At 44.5% G+C, this 19,155-nt stretch overlaps 4 protein-coding genes across 4 annotated transcripts; 1 reads left to right on the plus strand and 3 right to left on the minus strand.

Annotated features, from left to right (window-relative positions):
- Positions 1–1,322: 1,322 nt before the first annotated feature.
- On the minus strand, positions 1,323–1,733 carry HD556DRAFT_1247072 (uncharacterized protein; the record flags this gene model as incomplete). Its single annotated transcript, XM_041298663.1, has 1 exon — positions 1,323–1,733. One exon carries the CDS (start codon positions 1,731–1,733, stop codon positions 1,323–1,325), a length of 411 nt encoding a protein of 136 aa, XP_041154645.1.
- Positions 1,734–3,281: 1,548 nt separating this feature from the next.
- On the minus strand, positions 3,282–3,482 carry HD556DRAFT_1191871 (uncharacterized protein; the record flags this gene model as incomplete). The annotated part of the gene is made up of 1 exon (XM_041296190.1): positions 3,282–3,482. A coding segment is annotated over one exon (201 nt), but the record flags the coding sequence as incomplete, so codon positions are not given.
- Positions 3,483–11,517: 8,035 nt separating this feature from the next.
- Positions 11,518–14,223, plus strand: HD556DRAFT_1503561 (uncharacterized protein; the record flags this gene model as incomplete). Its single annotated transcript, XM_041308988.1, has 12 exons — positions 11,518–11,548; positions 11,600–11,733; positions 11,890–11,965; positions 12,027–12,085; positions 12,134–12,283; positions 12,326–12,457; positions 12,833–13,025; positions 13,074–13,125; positions 13,240–13,330; positions 13,383–13,798; positions 13,859–14,073; positions 14,108–14,223. The coding sequence occupies 12 exons, from the start codon at positions 11,518–11,520 to the stop codon at positions 14,221–14,223; spliced, it is 1,665 nt and encodes a 554-aa protein (XP_041154647.1).
- A 101-nt stretch (positions 14,224–14,324) lies between these two features.
- Positions 14,325–14,964, minus strand: HD556DRAFT_1503567 (uncharacterized protein; the record flags this gene model as incomplete). The annotated part of the gene is made up of 1 exon (XM_041308989.1): positions 14,325–14,964. The coding sequence occupies exon 1, from the start codon at positions 14,721–14,723 to the stop codon at positions 14,325–14,327; it is 399 nt and encodes a 132-aa protein (XP_041154648.1). The 5' UTR covers positions 14,724–14,964.
- Between the last annotated feature and the right edge of the window lie 4,191 nt (positions 14,965–19,155).

The raw sequence follows: 19,155 nt of genomic DNA on the forward strand, positions 1-19,155 counted from the left end.
CACAGTTCTGCTTACTGAGAGAACTGAACCGATGGTCCGGTCCACGGTTCTCTGAATTTCCTAGAGAACCGGACCAAACCGGACCTGTCCATCACTACGTCTGCCTATTCAGAGTCTTCTCAAGGACTTCATCAGTCTTCTGTCATCGTTTGCAAAGGAAGATTCGATCGAAATTCAATGTGATGAAAGCCAGAAAATGGTGGGCTTGGGTGCAGGGTCGCGGTCTGGGCTAGTGGCTCAGAGAGCTTGATGGGTTTGACAATGGGTGTGGACGTGGGCGGGATTGCTCTACATACAGAGCTGTTTACTTTATAACGCTGAGGTAGATATCATCTTGTACTGACGTTTTTCAAGAGCTTACATTTCGGTTTGCGGTTATCAACCTGACGGGTTTTCTGATCCTTGACTCGCTGGCGACGCTTCATGTATTTTGCTATAGCTTGTTGCGTTATATCATAATCATCATAATCTTGGGGTGAGTACGATGATATTAGGGGCTGATGATACCTTACAACCTGACCCTGTTTGTGAATGGACTGCGTTATGCCTACTCCATTGCAAAAGTTCGTGGCTGGTTAGATGTTGTCTTAACATATTAAGCCAACCTACTTTCTCCCGAGCACTATGCGTATCATTCCTGGTGCCAAATGCCCAACTTTCTCATATAGAGCTGGAGTTCCCTCTCATCCACTTTGAATATGACAGCTTCTTTCCACTCCTCGTCAGATTCATCATCAAAACGAAATCACAACACCCCTGGGGTAATGATGCATTAAGTCTTATGATTGTAAGATAATTGTGATGCATGAACAATTACTATTGTCACCTTGTACCAACAAGGTCACTGTCACCCCATAATTGTGGCTGAAGCATACCCAAACATTGAACCCGTGGGAAATGACCAAACAAATCACAGCCACATTATGGCTAAGCCTACACCGCATGAAGGAAAACTTTGTTTCGTTTTGCCGCATCATCGTATTGTCCGTGTTTGAGCTCTACCCACCTTACTAGTAACTCTCTTTGGTGTACTGGAGGGCGAAAGTATAATTAGGTGGAGCCGGCACTACAGGAGATGATTTCTCTCAAGGGCCTATTTTTCTATGCCATTACATTCTGTCACTATCGCCAATTGCCCCACTCGTGTTCAGTAATAACATTTTTTACAAAATCAGCTTCCTCCTTTGTTCCCACCACCTCTCTGTTACTTCGTCCAGTTCCAATAAGCGCCTATCTTCAAGCCTGAGGTACTCATTAGGATGAGTGGTGACAAGCTTTTCATCAAAGTCTCGAAGAAGGCGGATGTTTTCTCGTCCATGACCTCATGACAGTGCAACGTACACATTGAATGGTGTAAGTTCTCTACTTGGTGGTTGTGCGATATCGACAATTGTGTTGCTGATTGTTTGACCTTGCGATTGGTAATCTGTAAATGCATATGCTGGTGTCAATGGCAGTTGCATCCGCGTCACAACTTCTTCATGGCCACCAATCATAATACGAAATGTCCGCTGCATGGGGACCAATGGCAGAACACCAGAATCCAGATTCTCCAGAACTTCGGCTTTGGTACGGTTCAACTTGATGAGAATGTATGCCGGAGGATAATGCAACTCCACAACAGCGTTTCTCAATGAAAAGTTCAACTTGTGCTCGTCCAACACGATTTCCACTACTTCTCCCCTTGCCCCATTTGCAACATCAAGATCGGTTTCAATGTTAAAGGTGACCATCACCTTCATGCCCACTGCCAGCTCAACCACATTTGGTAGTGATGCACATTCATCCTGTTTCGTTTGTTTCCCTGTCTGCTTCATAGCCACTGCGAATCTTTCAGCCAGTGTAAGTTGCCATCCTTGCACTGTGTCCATTGCTCAGCATATAATAAGTTGATTTTGAGTTTGCTGGCAATAATTCTTGCTCATATTTGAATTCCAGTGACACCGGACAGCATGACGTGGAGTGACCAACACTGCATCATTCCATGGTGAAGAACTGAAATCAGTTGGTGGGCAATTGGAGTTTGTGATGATGAGAGATTGAAGCATCTCAATATGATGAGGACCACAACTGCCGTGCCGAATGTGTTGAAGAAGATTGTTCCATTCTGGATCTGTTATACGAACTTGCTGCTTCAAACGAACAACAGTCGAAAATTGTTCGTAAATTTTCTGACCCAACATTTCCTCTGCTGTATCTTTGGACAGATCACATGGGTAAAACAATGGTGCACTCTTTTTTTCTATGACAGGAGGAAACTGATGAAAATCCCCAACTAGAATCGTGTTGACACTGCCAAATGGCTTGTCGTCACCCTTTTCTCCTGCCAATGATTTGGCTTTCCCAATATATGCAGAGAGTTTGGCAAAGAATTTGCGAGATATCATGGATGCTTCGTCGATAATGAAATATAATTTGTTTTTCCAGAATGCGGCAAGCTTCTTCAATGTTTTGGCTCCTTGTTCACGACCATTGAGAGGAATTAGTGCAACAACGTGCAGAGTCCTTCCATCGATAATTGAAGCAGCGATACCAGTATAAGCTGCCTTCACGAGTATCGAGGCGACACCCCGACTTGCCAACTCCACCTTCTCCTGGGATTTGCATGAGGAGTTGTGGAGGATTTCGTCCTGCCAGTGTCTCTGACAGGTGCCAATCGATGATATCATAGGCACGTCTTTGGTCCTTTAGCAGGCAAGAAGGATCAATGGCAGTTCTGTGTTCTTGAAGCTGTGGACGTAAATAGGATATTCCACCATTGTGGTTGACGCTGCAATCTTCATCACATTATCGAACATGGTAACGTTTCCAGATATGTTATCAGCTGCAATGATAGCCTTTTGGTCATCATTGACCTTGTTTTTTTCAGCTGCCATCGCAATCTGCCAACATTGAAGTCGACTATAATCATCACCACTTGCCACTCCGACTTTTGAAGACACTATATTCCAGAATTCTGTTTCCTCGGCAAAAACACCCTTCAAGCGCCCTGCCGCAATTGCATTCTGTGCATGTGACTCCTCTCGACTGTTCTTTTGGGATTCTTCAAAAGCACGGAGGTCTTCAGTTGTCAATTCAACAGCTATTTCCTCATCCCCACTTTCGTCTTCCTCACAAACAGTGGCCATTTGCTGGACTTGTGATTCATGTTGTTCGACAGATCCATAAACTTCGCTATCCCGAAGACGACTGGTGGCTGCAGCAGTTTTGCATTCATAATAGTACTGGATTCCAGCAATTACGTCCTTGTCTTGTATTGAGGCGTGGACAAGGAAGTTTGCAAATGCTTCTTCCCATGTTTCAAAATCTGTCCTGATCTCTTTGATACAGCGCCACGGTAAAAGCAAAGTGAGAATTGAGGCGCAGTAAAATTCTCGACGTCCAGGATCATCCCGTGGAAAGAAGGGACCGATGATATTCGGCAAGGTATGGTGACCTTTTGAACGAACAACTTGACGATGAGTGAGGTGCTTGGGATGATCTACAAAATAATCACTTCGTTGATTTCTTGGTCAACCTCGCTTTGATGAAGAATGGGATGTAGATGTACAAGTTTCATTTCGTTTTCGTTCACCTGAAGGAATTGCCTCTTCATATGTGTCAATGACAAAGCGAAAATATGAGTATGTTTTGAGTTCATTGCCACGTAGTTTGTAATCCTCAAACTGTGAACGGATCTGAAGGCGACCTTCAATACCAGCTTCCAAGGTAATTGTGTCCTATACCATCGTCAACTACCTCAGTTATGGATCATAGTTTGTCAACATACATCAGAGTCTTGTTCACAAACAGGATCCTTTACTCCAGATTCTGATTCTGAGTCTGAGTCTGACTCCTCGTCTGTTTCAGAGCCTGCCTTATTCCTGCTACATAGTATTATCAATTGAAGTTCAGACATTATACCGAAATTGATCTTACCGAGCTTTGGTGCTAAGGCTTGGAAATGCCTGTAGCAAGTGCTGTCTGAGAGCAAACCAATACAATGGTTCATAATGATGCAAAGAAATCACATCGCCCCAGTTCATGAGATACACAATAACTTGTGGACCTGACAACTCCATTTCACAATTGATAGAGTGTTGACACCGGAAAAGCAAGAGACGGTTGTGATCGAGTATGCTATCAAGATGATTTGAATGCCCCTCATGGTACAGAAGAGCATTTGCCATGAGAGCAGAAACATTGTTGTTTTTATTCTGTTTCTTTGTTGAATAATCTGTAAAATACCATGTCGCATCTTTTGTTTCGCTGCCGTTCGTGAGAAGCTTGATGTCGTTGTTGCATCAAAGAGTTAGAGTAATAGCTGGGCAGTAGTTGTTGAGAAAGGCATATGTTCGTTTGGGATTCCATCTACCATGCTCGTCAATGACATCGACTGGTGACAAAGGCCAGGGTGCCCGTCTCTTGCAAACCAATTGACCATGCCTGTTAAATCTTAAACATGTTGCCCTGCTACATGTGTGCACCTGTTGAGACCTGACGACACAATGCTCGATGACTTTGTTTTCCATCTCCCATCTGTCAGAATCGGGATTTAAAGGGCGCAAATAAGGGAGTTGGCTTTCTTTTGGCATGGTCCGAATGGATTCTTCATCCAACCCATCAACATGTGCACGAATATTCTGCTGAATGTAGAGCTGTACACGGGCACAAAAATCTTTGTCTTGCAAAAGTTTGTGCATATTCACTGTGTTTGGAGTGTGCTGTAGCCAGATCATCATATGGACATGCAGAGTTCCTCGTCCTTGAGCCTCCACAATACCAAAGTAGCCTTTGATGCGCCCAAGCATACCCATCCCACTATTCATGCGCTGAGTTGTTGCGTCGACTTGGAAAAGGTGGGCGAGAATGGCCTTGATGATGAAAAAGAAATATTTTGTGGCTGCAAATGGATCCCTGGCAATGTTGTGGGCTCTCCGATTGCTATCTGGTCCAGCATCAGGGAAAAATTCATCCAGATTAATTGACTCTCCGGCAAAAACTTGAGCAATGGGATCATGTGTATCGCTCAGATTGACTGTCATTCAAAGACTTGGTCCACAAAGACATAAACATGTTCCCCAGATACGACCACAATATTGAGCCTGGAAGTTATCTGACCCAAGGACTTGACTTGAAGTGGCAAACACATGTTTCCGCAAAAGACGAACTCGTGGATTGGAAATCTGCTTGTTCTCCGCTTCCTCCTTCTCTGCTTGTTTAAGATCTGCCACCATAAGTGACTTGATTACAAATGCATCACACTCAAAGTCCTTCCGTCGCATCTGAATCTGAGCTGACTGCAGTGCTTTGCATTTCTGGCTGATACCAAAGACGACAAATGGAAATGAATGATGAGTTCGAAACCGATGATCATGGTATTGCAATGCCCAACGAACGTGTTCATCAAATCCAACAGACTTGGCACGTGTTGCCTCAATCCCGCCAATGCCATATGGAAACAATTTTGGATAAGTTGCGGCAAGGGGATTGATCCTATTTGACTCTTCACCGCCTGGATTGTGGCCAAAATCTGATACAGGAAGACCACTATGACGAACGGCATATCCTCCTTCATTGTTCGCTGGATCACCAAGGTTCGTAAGGGCATGCTTCATCAAATCGTTTAATGGCAGTTTGCAGAGTTCTGTGTCGGTGATACCCAAATAATGTAATGGGATAATGGCTGCATCTAAGACACGTCACCAATGTCAACCACTGACAAGTATTGAAAATTTTGAACTTCTGACCTCCAAGTTCATTGTCAAATTTTTCCCTACAAGTGTTCCCTTGTTCTTGCAACTCTGGTATGTCATCGCCCGACTCTATATCAAGTCGTTTGGCTTTTAATTTGTGTGAACATAACAAGCAACTCACCATCATCCCAGTTCTGATGATCACTGGGTACATATCCCTCACTTTCGTGCACAACAATATCATCACTAGCCTCGTGTCGAACAATTGAAATGATTTCTTCAGGAACTTCATCTTCCAGAAGGTGTGCAAGTAGATCTTGTGATATCTGAATGTCGCCATATAGTGGGTTATTGGCCTTCAACCATTTCAATGCATTGAAAACCACAGCGCGACGAACACGAAATGTGGACTTCAACCACTCCTTCGGCAAGTCTCTTTTTCCGATATATGTTATTGCCAATATTGAAGCCAAAATATTGACTGGTTGCGGCAAAAACTGTCCTTCAATCATCTTTGCCACATCGTTGGTATTCATGTCATATAGTGTTGCATTTACGGCCATGCCATGCTGCAGATGGCTAGGGTTTCTGCCACCTCTGGTATCTTTTGGATACAACTTGAAGATATAGCACCGAGCAAAATGACGCGAAATGAGTAGCTCCTCAGGAAGAGTAACAACTGCAAGTTGGTGCGGAATAGGTCTGATCCACATATTATTGGCGAGTGCAAACTTGGGCATTGAGTCCCCTTGCAGTGATCGGTAACATTCGGAGCAGACCCAACCTGTCGCACCTAATGCATCACCTTTGATATGACCTTCGACCATTAACATGCCCTCCCATAATGAAACTGAAGCAGGTATTGATTTTGCTGGTATGGTAAGCCACTGTTTGATATTCGGAATGCCATCAAGCACCCGTTGTTCACCTTCACACCACACGACAAAAAGTTGACCTGTTAATAATAGTACATTGCTCCAAAATCAATACTACACACCTTCGTGACTCATCAACTCCCTCGCACACACGATGCAAATTGACATTGCGAGAGCTGAATTTGATGTTGCTGCTCTAAAAGCACGGAAACATTTCTTCACCTCATCTTCTGATGGTAATGCAAGGTATTTGGAATGATCATGGTCATCGCATCACTCTGTGCCCACTTCTTCGTCAATGTAACCAATGCCATCCTCATCAAATTGGTCTTCAATGTGCGACTTGTCTTTTCTCTTCCTCTGCACCTCCCGCCGGTATGCCACTGAATAAAGATGCTTTTTTGCTGCTCTCTTCTCCCGTACTTGCTCTTGTTCATCATCTTTCTTTTCTGCAGCTTTGCATATCATATCCAATATATCATCTGGTAAATCATGCACAATTTTCACTATTTGTGGCTGAGTCAATTTTTGAAAATTGCTTCCAAAAGTATTTGGAGGAACCACAACAAGCAGCTCTGCCTTGGTCAAGTCACCAAGAATATTGTTATCGTTGTGATGATCCATTGAAAGTGAAGTATATTTTAGTGTAACACATCATGTTTTGCTCACTCTCTCCCCAGACCCGATGATGGTATCTGACTAGTACCATCATGGAACAAAGGTTTGTCCATTTCTCACAGACATTTCCTGCAATTCTTTCTTGCGTGATGATGTTCTTGATCCGTGCTCACATGTCCTCCTCAAAATGATATTTGTTTGAACCCTTTCCTCAGATGTTTTCCCAATAAATGTTTTTTACGTGACGATATTCTTGATCCGTGCTCACATGTCCTCCTCAAAATGATATTTGTTTGAACCCTTTCCTCAAACATTTTCCCTGCAAATTCTTCTTACGTGATGATGTTCTTGATCCGTGCTCACATGTCTTCCTATTCAATTCAATCCTATTGTTTCTGAGGCTGAAAAATGCGCATTGAAAACTTGATTTTTCTTAATTACTATGTCATCATAATTATTCAACCCAGACCTTCAAAACTTTGCATTCAACTCCTTTTCAGTGAATACCAATCATCATATATATTGACTCTCCCAATCTCTGATCGTCATTCCAAATCCCCCATCCAAGCCATGGTCCAACAAAAAACAAAGTCATCGTCGTCCTCATCCAAAGAAACACCATCCTCTTCCATGCAACCTGCAACCCCAAATCTCATATCTGCTGCGACCATCCTTGCTAAACTCCAGCGTCAAGATGGTGGTTTTTATGCCGCTACTCCGAACCTTGTCTCTCAAGCCAAATATTTCCAAGGAGGGTGTGAGGGTGATGTATTGATACCCAAAAACACTACTGGGGATGATGAACTCACCCTGCATGCGGTATTTCAAATAAGCCGCACAAATTTCTACTTCACCCCCGATGGAAACTTTGATCCTGGAAACACTATGTTCAACGGCAAATTCGCAAACACCAAATTATCATGCCACTTGATGCCTACACGCCACAAAGATTTCTGTTTTTCCTCCGATGATTTTCCAGCTATCCATGACAACTTGTGGGGATTCGAGAAACTTATTCGACGAGAACGTGATTCTGAAACCTTGAGCACCATTCATACCGCTGCAAGTGTCAATTCTATCAAACTCATTCACCATATTTTCACTGTAAGCTATTTCTTACCCTCAATGTCTTTCTGAACTCAAAAATTCGTCACTAGGTGAAACCGACTGAAGAATCTCAAGATCAATATGCCGCTACTCCACAAGATGATGATACATCATCTGGTAAATTGAATCACCCCTCCTAGCAGAAACTACTGTACAACTAACAATGCCTATTACCAGACACTGCTACAAGTCTAGGACCAGAATTTGAGATCTCCAACTGGCCAGTTGCAGATCGCTGCAAACCCCATCTTGCAGATCTGGTGCAAACACACACTATTAATCCTCTCCCGGCATACGACATTGACCGCCAGCTCATTACGCCAACTCAATACGAGAGCAAGTTATGTGGTGCCGTTGTCGAAGTACACTTTGCTTTTTTTCACCATCACATTTGAAGGTCTAAGTGTCACATCTTCAATGCTGTTCTTCGCGAGTTGATCGTGTTATGACCACCGTCAAACATGCCTTCAAGTCCACTGAAGCGACACGAAATTGGCACTGGCCCTTCATCAGACAATCCTCTCAAAGGCAAGAAACGAGCTCACACATCTGGTAAGTCCAACTTTTACATTTGCGCGTCTCACATCCATCTCAACCTTTACTCAGAAACCATCTAAAGACCACACTTGTTCTATATCATATTAATATGTTGTACTACGATAACACAATTTGCGTCGCCTTTCTTGAATATCACTCCGCCGGCTCGTCCCTCTCCAAAGTAGTATGGTTTCATGTAGTGTACCACCAATGATGTACAACTAGTATACCACTTGTTCAATGAATGTTGATTATCATGATAGTACACATTCAAATTTGAGCCAGTGGGACAAGGTTCCTGCCGGTGAAGCTTGGCCCTTTCTAGTAAGTTAGAATGATGCATTAAGTCCATTACAGTTGTAAGACACCCATAGGACATTTAGCACCTCTTTCCCACACCCAATATTTTTGCATTTTTGGCCACCTACTGTGGGAATTCCTCCAAACCCAAAAAGGAGCACTAAAGATACATTGCTTCTCATATCAGCACACTGCATTTTTGGCCACCTACCATGGGAATTACCCCACAACACCAAAAACATCGCCCACTTTGGGAATCTCCACGATATCAATTATTCCCACACCCTCCCCACCTCACTGCAGCTTCACCACTACACCACAATAGGTCTTCCATTGTATCTAAGTAGTAGTTTAGTATAAATGTGTATAATATAATATAATAGACCACTTTTTTTGTTTGTTTGTGTGACTGCTCCTCCTCCAGGGGCAATTCAACATAGGGTAGGGTACAAAACACTTTTGCATTTTTGCCCCTTTGGTGAGGAAGTGTTCTATGATATTCAGAACATGTTTAGGAGTATATATGAAGACATTCCCATCTTTATTTGACCCTCTGAAGTGTCCTACATCAATAGATATAGCACATATGCAAGAAAACACAGAATATGTTCTCATTTAATTATTTCTAGGTGAACAGACTTGTAAAAATAATTCCCAGCATCTATTAAACAATGGGAACAATATATAAGGAGCACAGGACCATAGGATAATTCCTTGTTGCATGGTGTGCCCCTCCTCTCCTGGTGGTTTACCCTCTGTGAAAATTTTTCCTGTAGGACCGGATCTCAATTGAGGTAGGAGGTCTATTCCTATGTATATTTGGAGTAGATCTATCATATAGCTGGACCAGAACACACATAGGATCTTGCTACAGGAACAAAAACATAGAAAATCACATTTTTAACATTTTTTATGGTTTTTAGTATCTTACTCTTGCATATATAATCCAGCCTGTTCATATATAATTAGAATAGCATATATACTTGCTTTTTATCACAAGGATCAGCCCTACATAGGGCGCAAATTTGAGATCTGATGTATAAAGGGTATTTCTACTGATAAGAAGCCCACATAGTAATAAAACCTGTGATAAGTGATCTGAGACCTGGAATACCTCTTATATATGACCCTAATGATGAATCTGAAGGTTTAGAAAGATCCATAAAGGACTGACTGAATGACAAGGAAAATGACATGTGTAAAAAGTGACAATTGACATCTTTTGACACAAAGTCATATTTATATATGGTACAAGTCAAATATTTCATTGAAAATATATAGGATACATGGTAGACTACTAAAGAAATCTATGCTACATACTGCTCTGAGGTTGGAGGGTGGTGGAAGGGATGTGGTGTATATTTGAGTTGACCCAGCATTAAAGTCCTACCACTGCCTAACTGTCCATTTTCGATGTTTTGGGTCTTTGAACTTTCCCACACTCAATTTCTTATCTATTTCACTTCCTTAGCACTCAACTTTGGTTGGATTAGATTGTAAATTTAGACATATGATACTGAATGTATTTGAAATCTACTCCAGGTATCTGATTATTAAATTTCTATGTTTTGAAAATATGGGCACCTTATCAGTAAAAATACCTTCTATACATCAGATCTCAAATTTGCGCCCTATGTAGGGCTGATCCTTGTGATAAAAAGCAAGTATATATGCTATTCTAATTATATATGAACAGGCTGGATTATATATGCAAGAGTAAGATACTAAAAACCATAAAAAATGTTAAAAATGTGATTTTCTATGTTTTTGTTCCTGTAGCAAGATCCTATGTGTGTTCTGGTCCAGCTATATGATAGATCTACTCCAAATATACATAGGAATAGACCTCCTACCTCAATTGAGATCCGGTCCTACAGGAAAAATTTTCACAGAGGGTAAACCACCAGGAGAGGAGGGGCACACCATGCAACAAGGAATTATCCTATGGTCCTGTGCTCCTTATATATTGTTCCCATTGTTTAATAGATGCTGGGAATTATTTTTACAAGTCTGTTCACCTAGAAATAATTAAATGAGAACATATTCTGTGTTTTCTTGCATATGTGCTATATCTATTGATGTAGGACACTTCAGAGGGTCAAATAAAGATGGGAATGTCTTCATATATACTCCTAAACATGTTCTGAATATCATAGAACACTTCCTCACCAAAGGGGCAAAAATGCAAAAGTGTTTTGTACCCTACCCTATGTTGAATTGCCCCTGGAGGAGGAGCAGTCACACAAACAAACAAAAAAAGTGGTCTATTATATTATATTATACACATTTATACTAAACTACTACTTAGATACAATGGAAGACCTATTGTGGTGTAGTGGTGAAGCTGCAGTGAGGTGGGGAGGGTGTGGGAATAATTGATATCGTGGAGATTCCCAAAGTGGGCGATGTTTTTGGTGTTGTGGGGTAATTCCCATGGTAGGTGGCCAAAAATGCAGTGTGCTGATATGAGAAGCAATGTATCTTTAGTGCTCCTTTTTGGGTTTGGAGGAATTCCCACAGTAGGTGGCCAAAAATGCAAAAATATTGGGTGTGGGGAAGGCCCTGATATGAGGAGCCATCTATTTTTAATGCCCCTGATTACGGTTGACTATGTGTATCAGGTTAGTTTTCACCAAACAAATATTATTTGTTATGTTACTTTGTTTGCGTATTAGTAAATACTGTATGGCTGTGTCCATTTCCCTGCACCACTTGTCACGTTATCACGTTGTCATCCTCAGCGTGCTCGTCTCTGAGCTTGTTGTCACCATCATCAGGCTCACTGTCATGCAGCTATTACCTTATTGTCCGCTATTGAGAGTATGGTTTTTGGTCTGGTCAACTATCAAGGTAGTAAGTGTGTCTATTTTATGTCACCAACTACATCTTTGCCCTCACCTGTTGCGCTTACTAGTGGCTTGTTACATATGTGCTGCCACGCCAGTGCGAGCGGATGATTTCGGAAACATGCAGGTATAAAGTTTTTCTATGTCAGTTTATCTCGTTCTCATGCACTATTAGCCATCCCTCCCTGACATCATATCCTCTGATCTGTTCATGGACTCGGACCCTTATGATGTGGATGCTTTGGACCATGGTTCATTTGACGAGTCACAGCCTCCATCCACTCGTGTCCCAAACCCAAGGGCAGAAATCAACATGGAGAATGTCGTGAGCAATACAGCATCAATATTCCGCTGTTACACTGATCAGTATATCATTACAGCTCCAAAAAATGATCAATTCATCCAGAACATCCTTGCCCAGTACCACCACGACAACATCACAAATTGGAAAAAGATCAGCCGCCTTCTCAAGGCTGAGCACGGCATAACTATGAGGCAAGTCTGACCCAGCACGCTCTCTAAATGTGTCTGCTTACATCTCTCCAATAGCGAAGCAACTGTTTCTTGACATCAGCAACAGTTTGGACTTCTAGGAAGCAACCAGTTGACACACTTACTGCCCAATTCAACTAAGCGGCAGTTGGTACTCGACCAACTTGCACAAGATCCCCTTCACCGTCGTGGGCCATGCTTAGTCCAGGAAACCATAGTGGCCAACACAGGAAATCTGCTGACAAGGTAACACCATCATTGCATTACATAGGTTCGTGCAAGCTAATTTTAAGAAAGGGAATATGTGATGAATGAAATGAGGTGACACGAGCCTGATGGATTTGCCCAGCAGGAACCTTCAAGGAAGAAGACCTCTTGACAGCTGCTGGTTTCGCTTGGACCACATCATCAATGGAGTGGTGATGGGCACAACAAATTGAGCAAGATAGGGTATCCCATATGGGCCATCCATGATCGGTGGTCTGGAAAATGGTTGGGAATGTGGGTAGTTCCGAACAATCGTCTTAAGATGACAATCACCTACCTCTACTTATCTCTTGTCTACAAGATTGGTGGTATGTGATGCTCATGTATGCCAGTAGCATGATTCATTGTTTATCTAGGAATGCCGCTTCAAACAACAACTGAAATGTACAGTTTTGCCAATGCATTAAGGTCAGTCATGGTGCTACTAATTATTATTGCGCTGTGAACTAAGTATACTTTTTACAGGGAAATCTTTTCTCCGAATCTACCCACTGATGAGTTGCCTGCTCACCACTTTTGAAGAGTATTCACAACATCACAATTGAGTGTGGCTGGCTTCGTGTGTTACGACTGGGATCGGTCGTGCTATCAAAGTCCGAATGGACAGTCGGCGGTAAGCCTGATAGACAAGGGTCTTCTCTCGAATGAGAGGATCAAGGGTCTAGGCTAAGACGAGTGTTGCTGGAACGGGCACGGACTGCAAGGGAACCAAGGCCAGACCTCTATGGCGGGAGGCTACGGCTCTGTCTATCGAGGACAGACTACGACACACGCGAGGACTACCGACTACGAGCCAGGACTCCTGCCACCACGCCAGGACCCCTGCCACTCCTGTCCTGTTCTGCCAGAGCGCCCCGCTACATATGCCACCCCTCCAAATGCAACCGTCCGCGGTTGCACAACGAAAGACGAACGTGCGGGAGTGCGGAAACCTGCGCCAGACCACCACCCTGGTACACCTCCCCCCTCTCCAAATGCAACCGTCCGCGGTTGTACCACGAACGACGAATGTGTGGCCGCAGTCCGAAAATGACGAGAATGCGGCGGCTGAACGAGACGGAGAGGTTTTTGACACCGGCAAGTAGGACAATGTGGTGTACTAGTAGCATGGTGGGAAAAACGATATGGCGAGTTGTCGAAGAATGTTGGATAGCGTCTCAAGTGTGAGTGATGTGGGAGTACTGCAAATACTGTGTGAGGGAGTTGAACATGAGTCCGCAAACGACGACGCCGGTACTGAAGACTGGACCATGGGTTGCGACAGGAAGTGCGAAGGGCCGAAAAATCGCGCGAAGGTCGAGTCTGAGCAACTGTGTAGCACACATCATCTGCCCAAGTGGGCGGGGCAGTATGAAGGTTAGTGTTGGTGATTGGCGAAGACGGTAGATAGGATGGCAACAGTACAGACAAACTCCATGCCTTCAACTGCGCAATGTCAGCGTCTCGACGATTCCTATCTTCCAACTTCTCACAACTCCGCTGGAGCTTGATGCTGGGAACTCGTAGCACATCTTCAACGAACTCGTCCCATGTTGAGTAACTGCATGTTAGGTGGTTCTTGAGGAGGTCGGGGATGCCCTCGAGCACATCCTCAATCAAATCTCCTTTTAAATCTCCCATAAAGCAAGTTGCGAGATCTCAGTTGCCCATACAACATGCGCAAAGTTGCCGTTGGGCGCCAATGCTCCAATATCACCCTCTTTCAGTGCATGCGCAGCCACGCGCTCTCTCTGCTGCGCACGAGATAACTTGGGCGGTTTCAGAAGTGGCCACCGTTTGAAAAAAGCTATCGTGAGTGCCGCAAATGTGGCAGTTTGGACTGAGTTGAGTGACTGGAACCACTGGTCTGCCATTTGTCCGGGCACGAGTTGCATAGAGAAGCGCCGGACACGCTGAGTGTCGGTCCATGTTGTTGGAAGGGAGAGCTGGAATTCTGTGAACCACGTAGACGGTTCCTCATTGCCACTATAGTCACCATAGAAGAGCGGGACAGGTTCTATAGACATGAATTTGAAATTCGGGGACCAGAAACCAAGAGAAGTCGAAAAGTAGACCAGAGCAAAAAAATGTGAAAATGCGAAAACCAGGACTCAGATCTCAGATGTCAAGCACGGGGAGCGAAGACCACTCTCATCACCAGATGGAACGGGCACGGACTGCAAGGGAACCAAGGCCAGACCTCTATGGCGGGAGGCTACGGCTCTGTCTATCGAGGACAGACTACGACACACGCGAGGACTACCGACTACGAGCCAGGACTCCTGCCACCGCGCCAGGACCCCTGCCACTCCCGTCCTGTTCTGCCAGAGCGCCCCGCTACATCGCTGACTCTCTTAGAATCGTGGTTCTTAGACAACAAGGTTGGAGACCTTGTTGAAGGAATGTTCCAGGTAAAACCCAGTAGATTAAAGTAAGGAATACAATCGTGCATAGTACAGTCTATATAGGTAATGTTCAAGCGGAGCTTGTAAATGTGTTATCAAGATAAGAGAGATAGGGCGGACGGCCCACTTGGAAAGAGATAAGAGATAGGGCGGATGGCCTGCTTGGATAAGGGAAAGGTACGGACAGCCCGTTTAGTACATAATGAGAAAAGAAATGATAGAGGCGAATGTTATCATAACATTACCCCATTATTATGGTCAAAGTCACCGACTTTGACATTAATCGTCCTGGTTGACGTACTCATCCATATGAGCATAGTAGATGACATCTGCGTCAGCATTCTGTAATTCTAATTCCTCGTCTTGATGGTGTGCATTGTACTCGGCGTTTGCTCTGTCTAACTCCGCTAGGAGTTCTTCGTCCTTTCCTGCTTCCCATGCTGCTAAAGCCTCGTAAAAGCCGTCGTCGATATAAACCAACGGAAATTGCTCCTTCTTTGGAGCGTAGGGGCAGTAGATGGAAAAGTGACCAGGCGCATGGGCCTGGCATATACGGCAGTAGTATTCGGGGCAGTTCTTGTGGCGATGCCCGAGTTTCTTGCAGACGTGGCATACGAAATTATCTGGGGAGAACTGAGGTTGTTTCACCGTGATGACGTTGGGGGATTCGGTGAGGTCAATGACCTCACGCTTCTTTCCTTTAGAAGCTCTGGTCTTCGTCACTCCATGTACGATAGTTCCTTTACGGGTCTTTCGTTTGTAGATGGTGGTGGGCTCGGGGATGGGTAATACTTCTTCAGCCTGTGCTGGCTGTGCAGCTGGCTGAGGCTCTTCTCCAGGTATATCTGTAGCAGGTACGCTGCTGGAGGGAGCGCTAGCAGAAGCGTTTGGCGGGCGACCGACCTCGGTCGTGTTTTGTTCTGCAACAGTTCGTATAACTGTTTTGCAGACAGTGCTAAAAGCAGCAGGAAGAAGCTGAATCTCAAGACTGCGAATGCGTCTCTGGATGTGTTGACATGCAAGTCTGAGGGCGTCATTTTCGACTTCTTTGAGTCTGAGTTCGAGGGCGGCGGTGGCGCATATGACATGGATCTGGGATAGTATGGGGGCTGCTACGACTGCAGGTTCTTTGGCGAGTTGTCTCTCAAGTTCTTCTGCGTGGGTGAGTGATAATAGAGTGGTTTCGACAATGGCGTCGTCGTCAACGTTGATGATGTTCTGCTTATAGGATGTGTCTCTGAGAGAGACGTGGGAGATGTTTGATTCAGTGGGCGATGGTGTCTGGGGGGGAGTCATGTTACTGAAGAAATGTTTGTTCGTCTGAGGGGATGACCTGTTCAGTTCAACTTGTGTCTCTTCTTATACGTTGCAAGGAGATCTTTCGAACTCCGCAAATTCTCTTCGGGTATCCATTCGTTGCTCCCGGAAGAATAACCGGTCCAAGATACGAGATAGCGTCTTTGTTTTCCCGCTCCTCTGTGGCTAAGAATAACTTCGACTTCGTATTCTTCTTCGCCATTGACTATATCGGGAGGTGGTTTGGTATAGTTCGGTCCGTGTATCTCTGTTTCGCGATAGGATGATAGTTCAGAAGCATGGAACGTGGGATGAACTTTCCATTGCTTGGGGAGTCTTAGGGTGAACGTGATGGGGGATAAGACTGCCGTGATCGTGAACGGCCCATGTCTCTTGGGCGCAAGTTTCCTAGATGGTAGGGACGTGAGGAGATTGGTGGCGTTTAACCATACCTGATCTCCTATCTTCCACGGTTGGTACTTCTTTTTGCGAGATCTTTCTGCCATTCGTTGCATGGCTATATTATGACAAGCGATTGCTTCCTCACGAGTCTTTTGGAGGTTCCTGAGTCTTTCTTCTGCTGTGGGGACGTCTGATACGGCGAGGACGTGGGGAATCCCCCTTGGTTCGTATCCCATCATTAGGAAGAAAGGGGATGTGTTTCTTGCGTCGTGTTTTCTATGATTGTGGACGAATTTGGCAAGGGGAAGGTGTTGCGACCATTCTAGAGGGTTGCTTCTGCAATAGATTCGTAGGTAGGTTTCGAGTTCCTGGTTAAGGCGTTCAGTCTGTCCGTCGGTCTGAGGATGATATGCAGTGGATGCTGCGATTTGATATCCAAGGAGTCTGGCTAGTTCTTTGGAGAATTTTGAGATAAACTGGGGTCCTCGGTCAGAGATGACTTTATCATGGAGGCCGAATCATTTGAAAACATTTTTAAGGAATAGTTTTGCCACTCCTTCGGAGGTGATGTTTTTGTTGTAAGGTGAAATAATTGCCCCCTTCGTAAGCCCGTGGTCGACCACGACCATGACTGAGTCGAAGCCGCCAGATTCCGGGAGGTCGGTGATGAGGTCCACGGAGACCTGAGAGAAGGGTCGAGTGGCGGAGGAGGGGATTGGGCATAAAGGGGGGTTCGTAGGGTGGGTGTCCACCTTCATCTGTTGGCACAATGCGCAACCATCGACATATTTCCGGATGTAAGTGCCCATGGCTGGCCACCAATAATCCCTCTTAATTAACTCTTCCGTCTTAAACCGTCCAGGATGCCCGGCGGTGGGATGATCATGATGCATAAACAGGACATCTGATCGTTGAGAGGGAGGAACGTAGGCCCTGTTTTTATAAAACAGGATCCCTTCCTGGAGTGTCCAGTCAGACAATGCCAACTTCATAGGTGGAAGACAGATTCCATTTAATGTGTCAGTTGCTATTTGGACGATAGTGTCCTCGGCTGAGTCTATGGCGATGGCCTTGGAATGGTTCTCATCAATCAATCGCACAAACATAGAATCTGGTAGGAGGATTTTATCCTCGTTATCGGTTCTTCCTAAAGAATGATCTGGTCGTCTGGAGAGAGCATCGGGGGCGGCGAGCTTAGTTCCAGCGACATGATGGAGTTCCAAGTTGAAGTTTGATAAGGCTAGCTGCCAGCGTGCTTGTCGTCGAGACAGCTTCTGTGCAGTCCGGAAGTAGAGAAGGTTCATGTGGTCGGTGAACACAATCACAGGATGGGGGTTGCCTTCTAAATAATGGCGCCATTCAGAGAGTGCTCTGATGACTGCCAGTAATTCTCTGTCGAAGATTTCGTAGTTTCGTTCTGCTGAATTGAATGATTGAGATAGATATCCGCATGGGTGATACATCCCATTCTCGTCTGTTTGAAGGAGGACCGCGCCCATCGCAGCAAGCGAGGTGTCGGTTGCGATGGCAAATTGTCTATTTGGGTTGGGGTTTCTTAACACTGGTTGGGATAAGAAGGCCCTTTTCAAACGGTCGAAGGAGTTTTGGCATTCGATGGTCCATTGGAAAGGATGATCCTTTTTTGTTAGATCAATCAAAGGTCGTGCAATGTCAGAATAATGGGAGATGAATGACCGGTAGAAGTTGCAGAATCCAAGAAAAGACCGTGTGTCTTTTAGGTTCTCTGGCTTCGGCCAATGCTTTATTCCGTCGACTTTGGCTGGTTTCATCCCTACTTCCCCTGGACGGATAATCATTCCGAGATACTCAACTTCTTCTGCGTCAAAGGTGCATTTTTCAGGTTTGACAAATAATTTCTCCTTCCTTAGCGTATCGAGTACTCATTTCGTCTGTCTTCGATGTTCATCCAGGTCCTTGGAGAAGATTAAGAGGTCGTCCATGTAAATGACTAACCATCCTTCATTTATCTCTTGTTGATAGAGTCTTCCCATGAAAGTTTGGAAAGTTGCAGGAGAATTAGTTAGTCCGAAGAACATAACCGTGGGTTCGAATAATCCCTCTTCCGTGGTGAATGCAGCCTTCCAGCGATCCTGAGGATGGATGCGGATATTATTATATCCTGATCTGATGTCGATTTTAGTGAAATATTTGGCGTCATAGAGTCGTTCGATTAAGGATTTTGGAAGGGGAAGAGGGTACTGATTTCGAATTGTCCAGTCGTTAAGATAACGATAATCTTGGCAGGGTCGCAATTCTCCACTTTTCTTTCCTACGAAGAAAAATCCGCTGGCTTGGGGCAATTTAGAGGGGACAATAAACCCTTTCTTGGTGTTTT

This window comes from Suillus plorans, assembly GCF_016647745.1.
Source record: "Suillus plorans strain S12 chromosome Unknown HD556scaffold_81, whole genome shotgun sequence".
NCBI classification, from domain to species: Eukaryota; Fungi; Basidiomycota; class Agaricomycetes; order Boletales; family Suillaceae; genus Suillus; species Suillus plorans.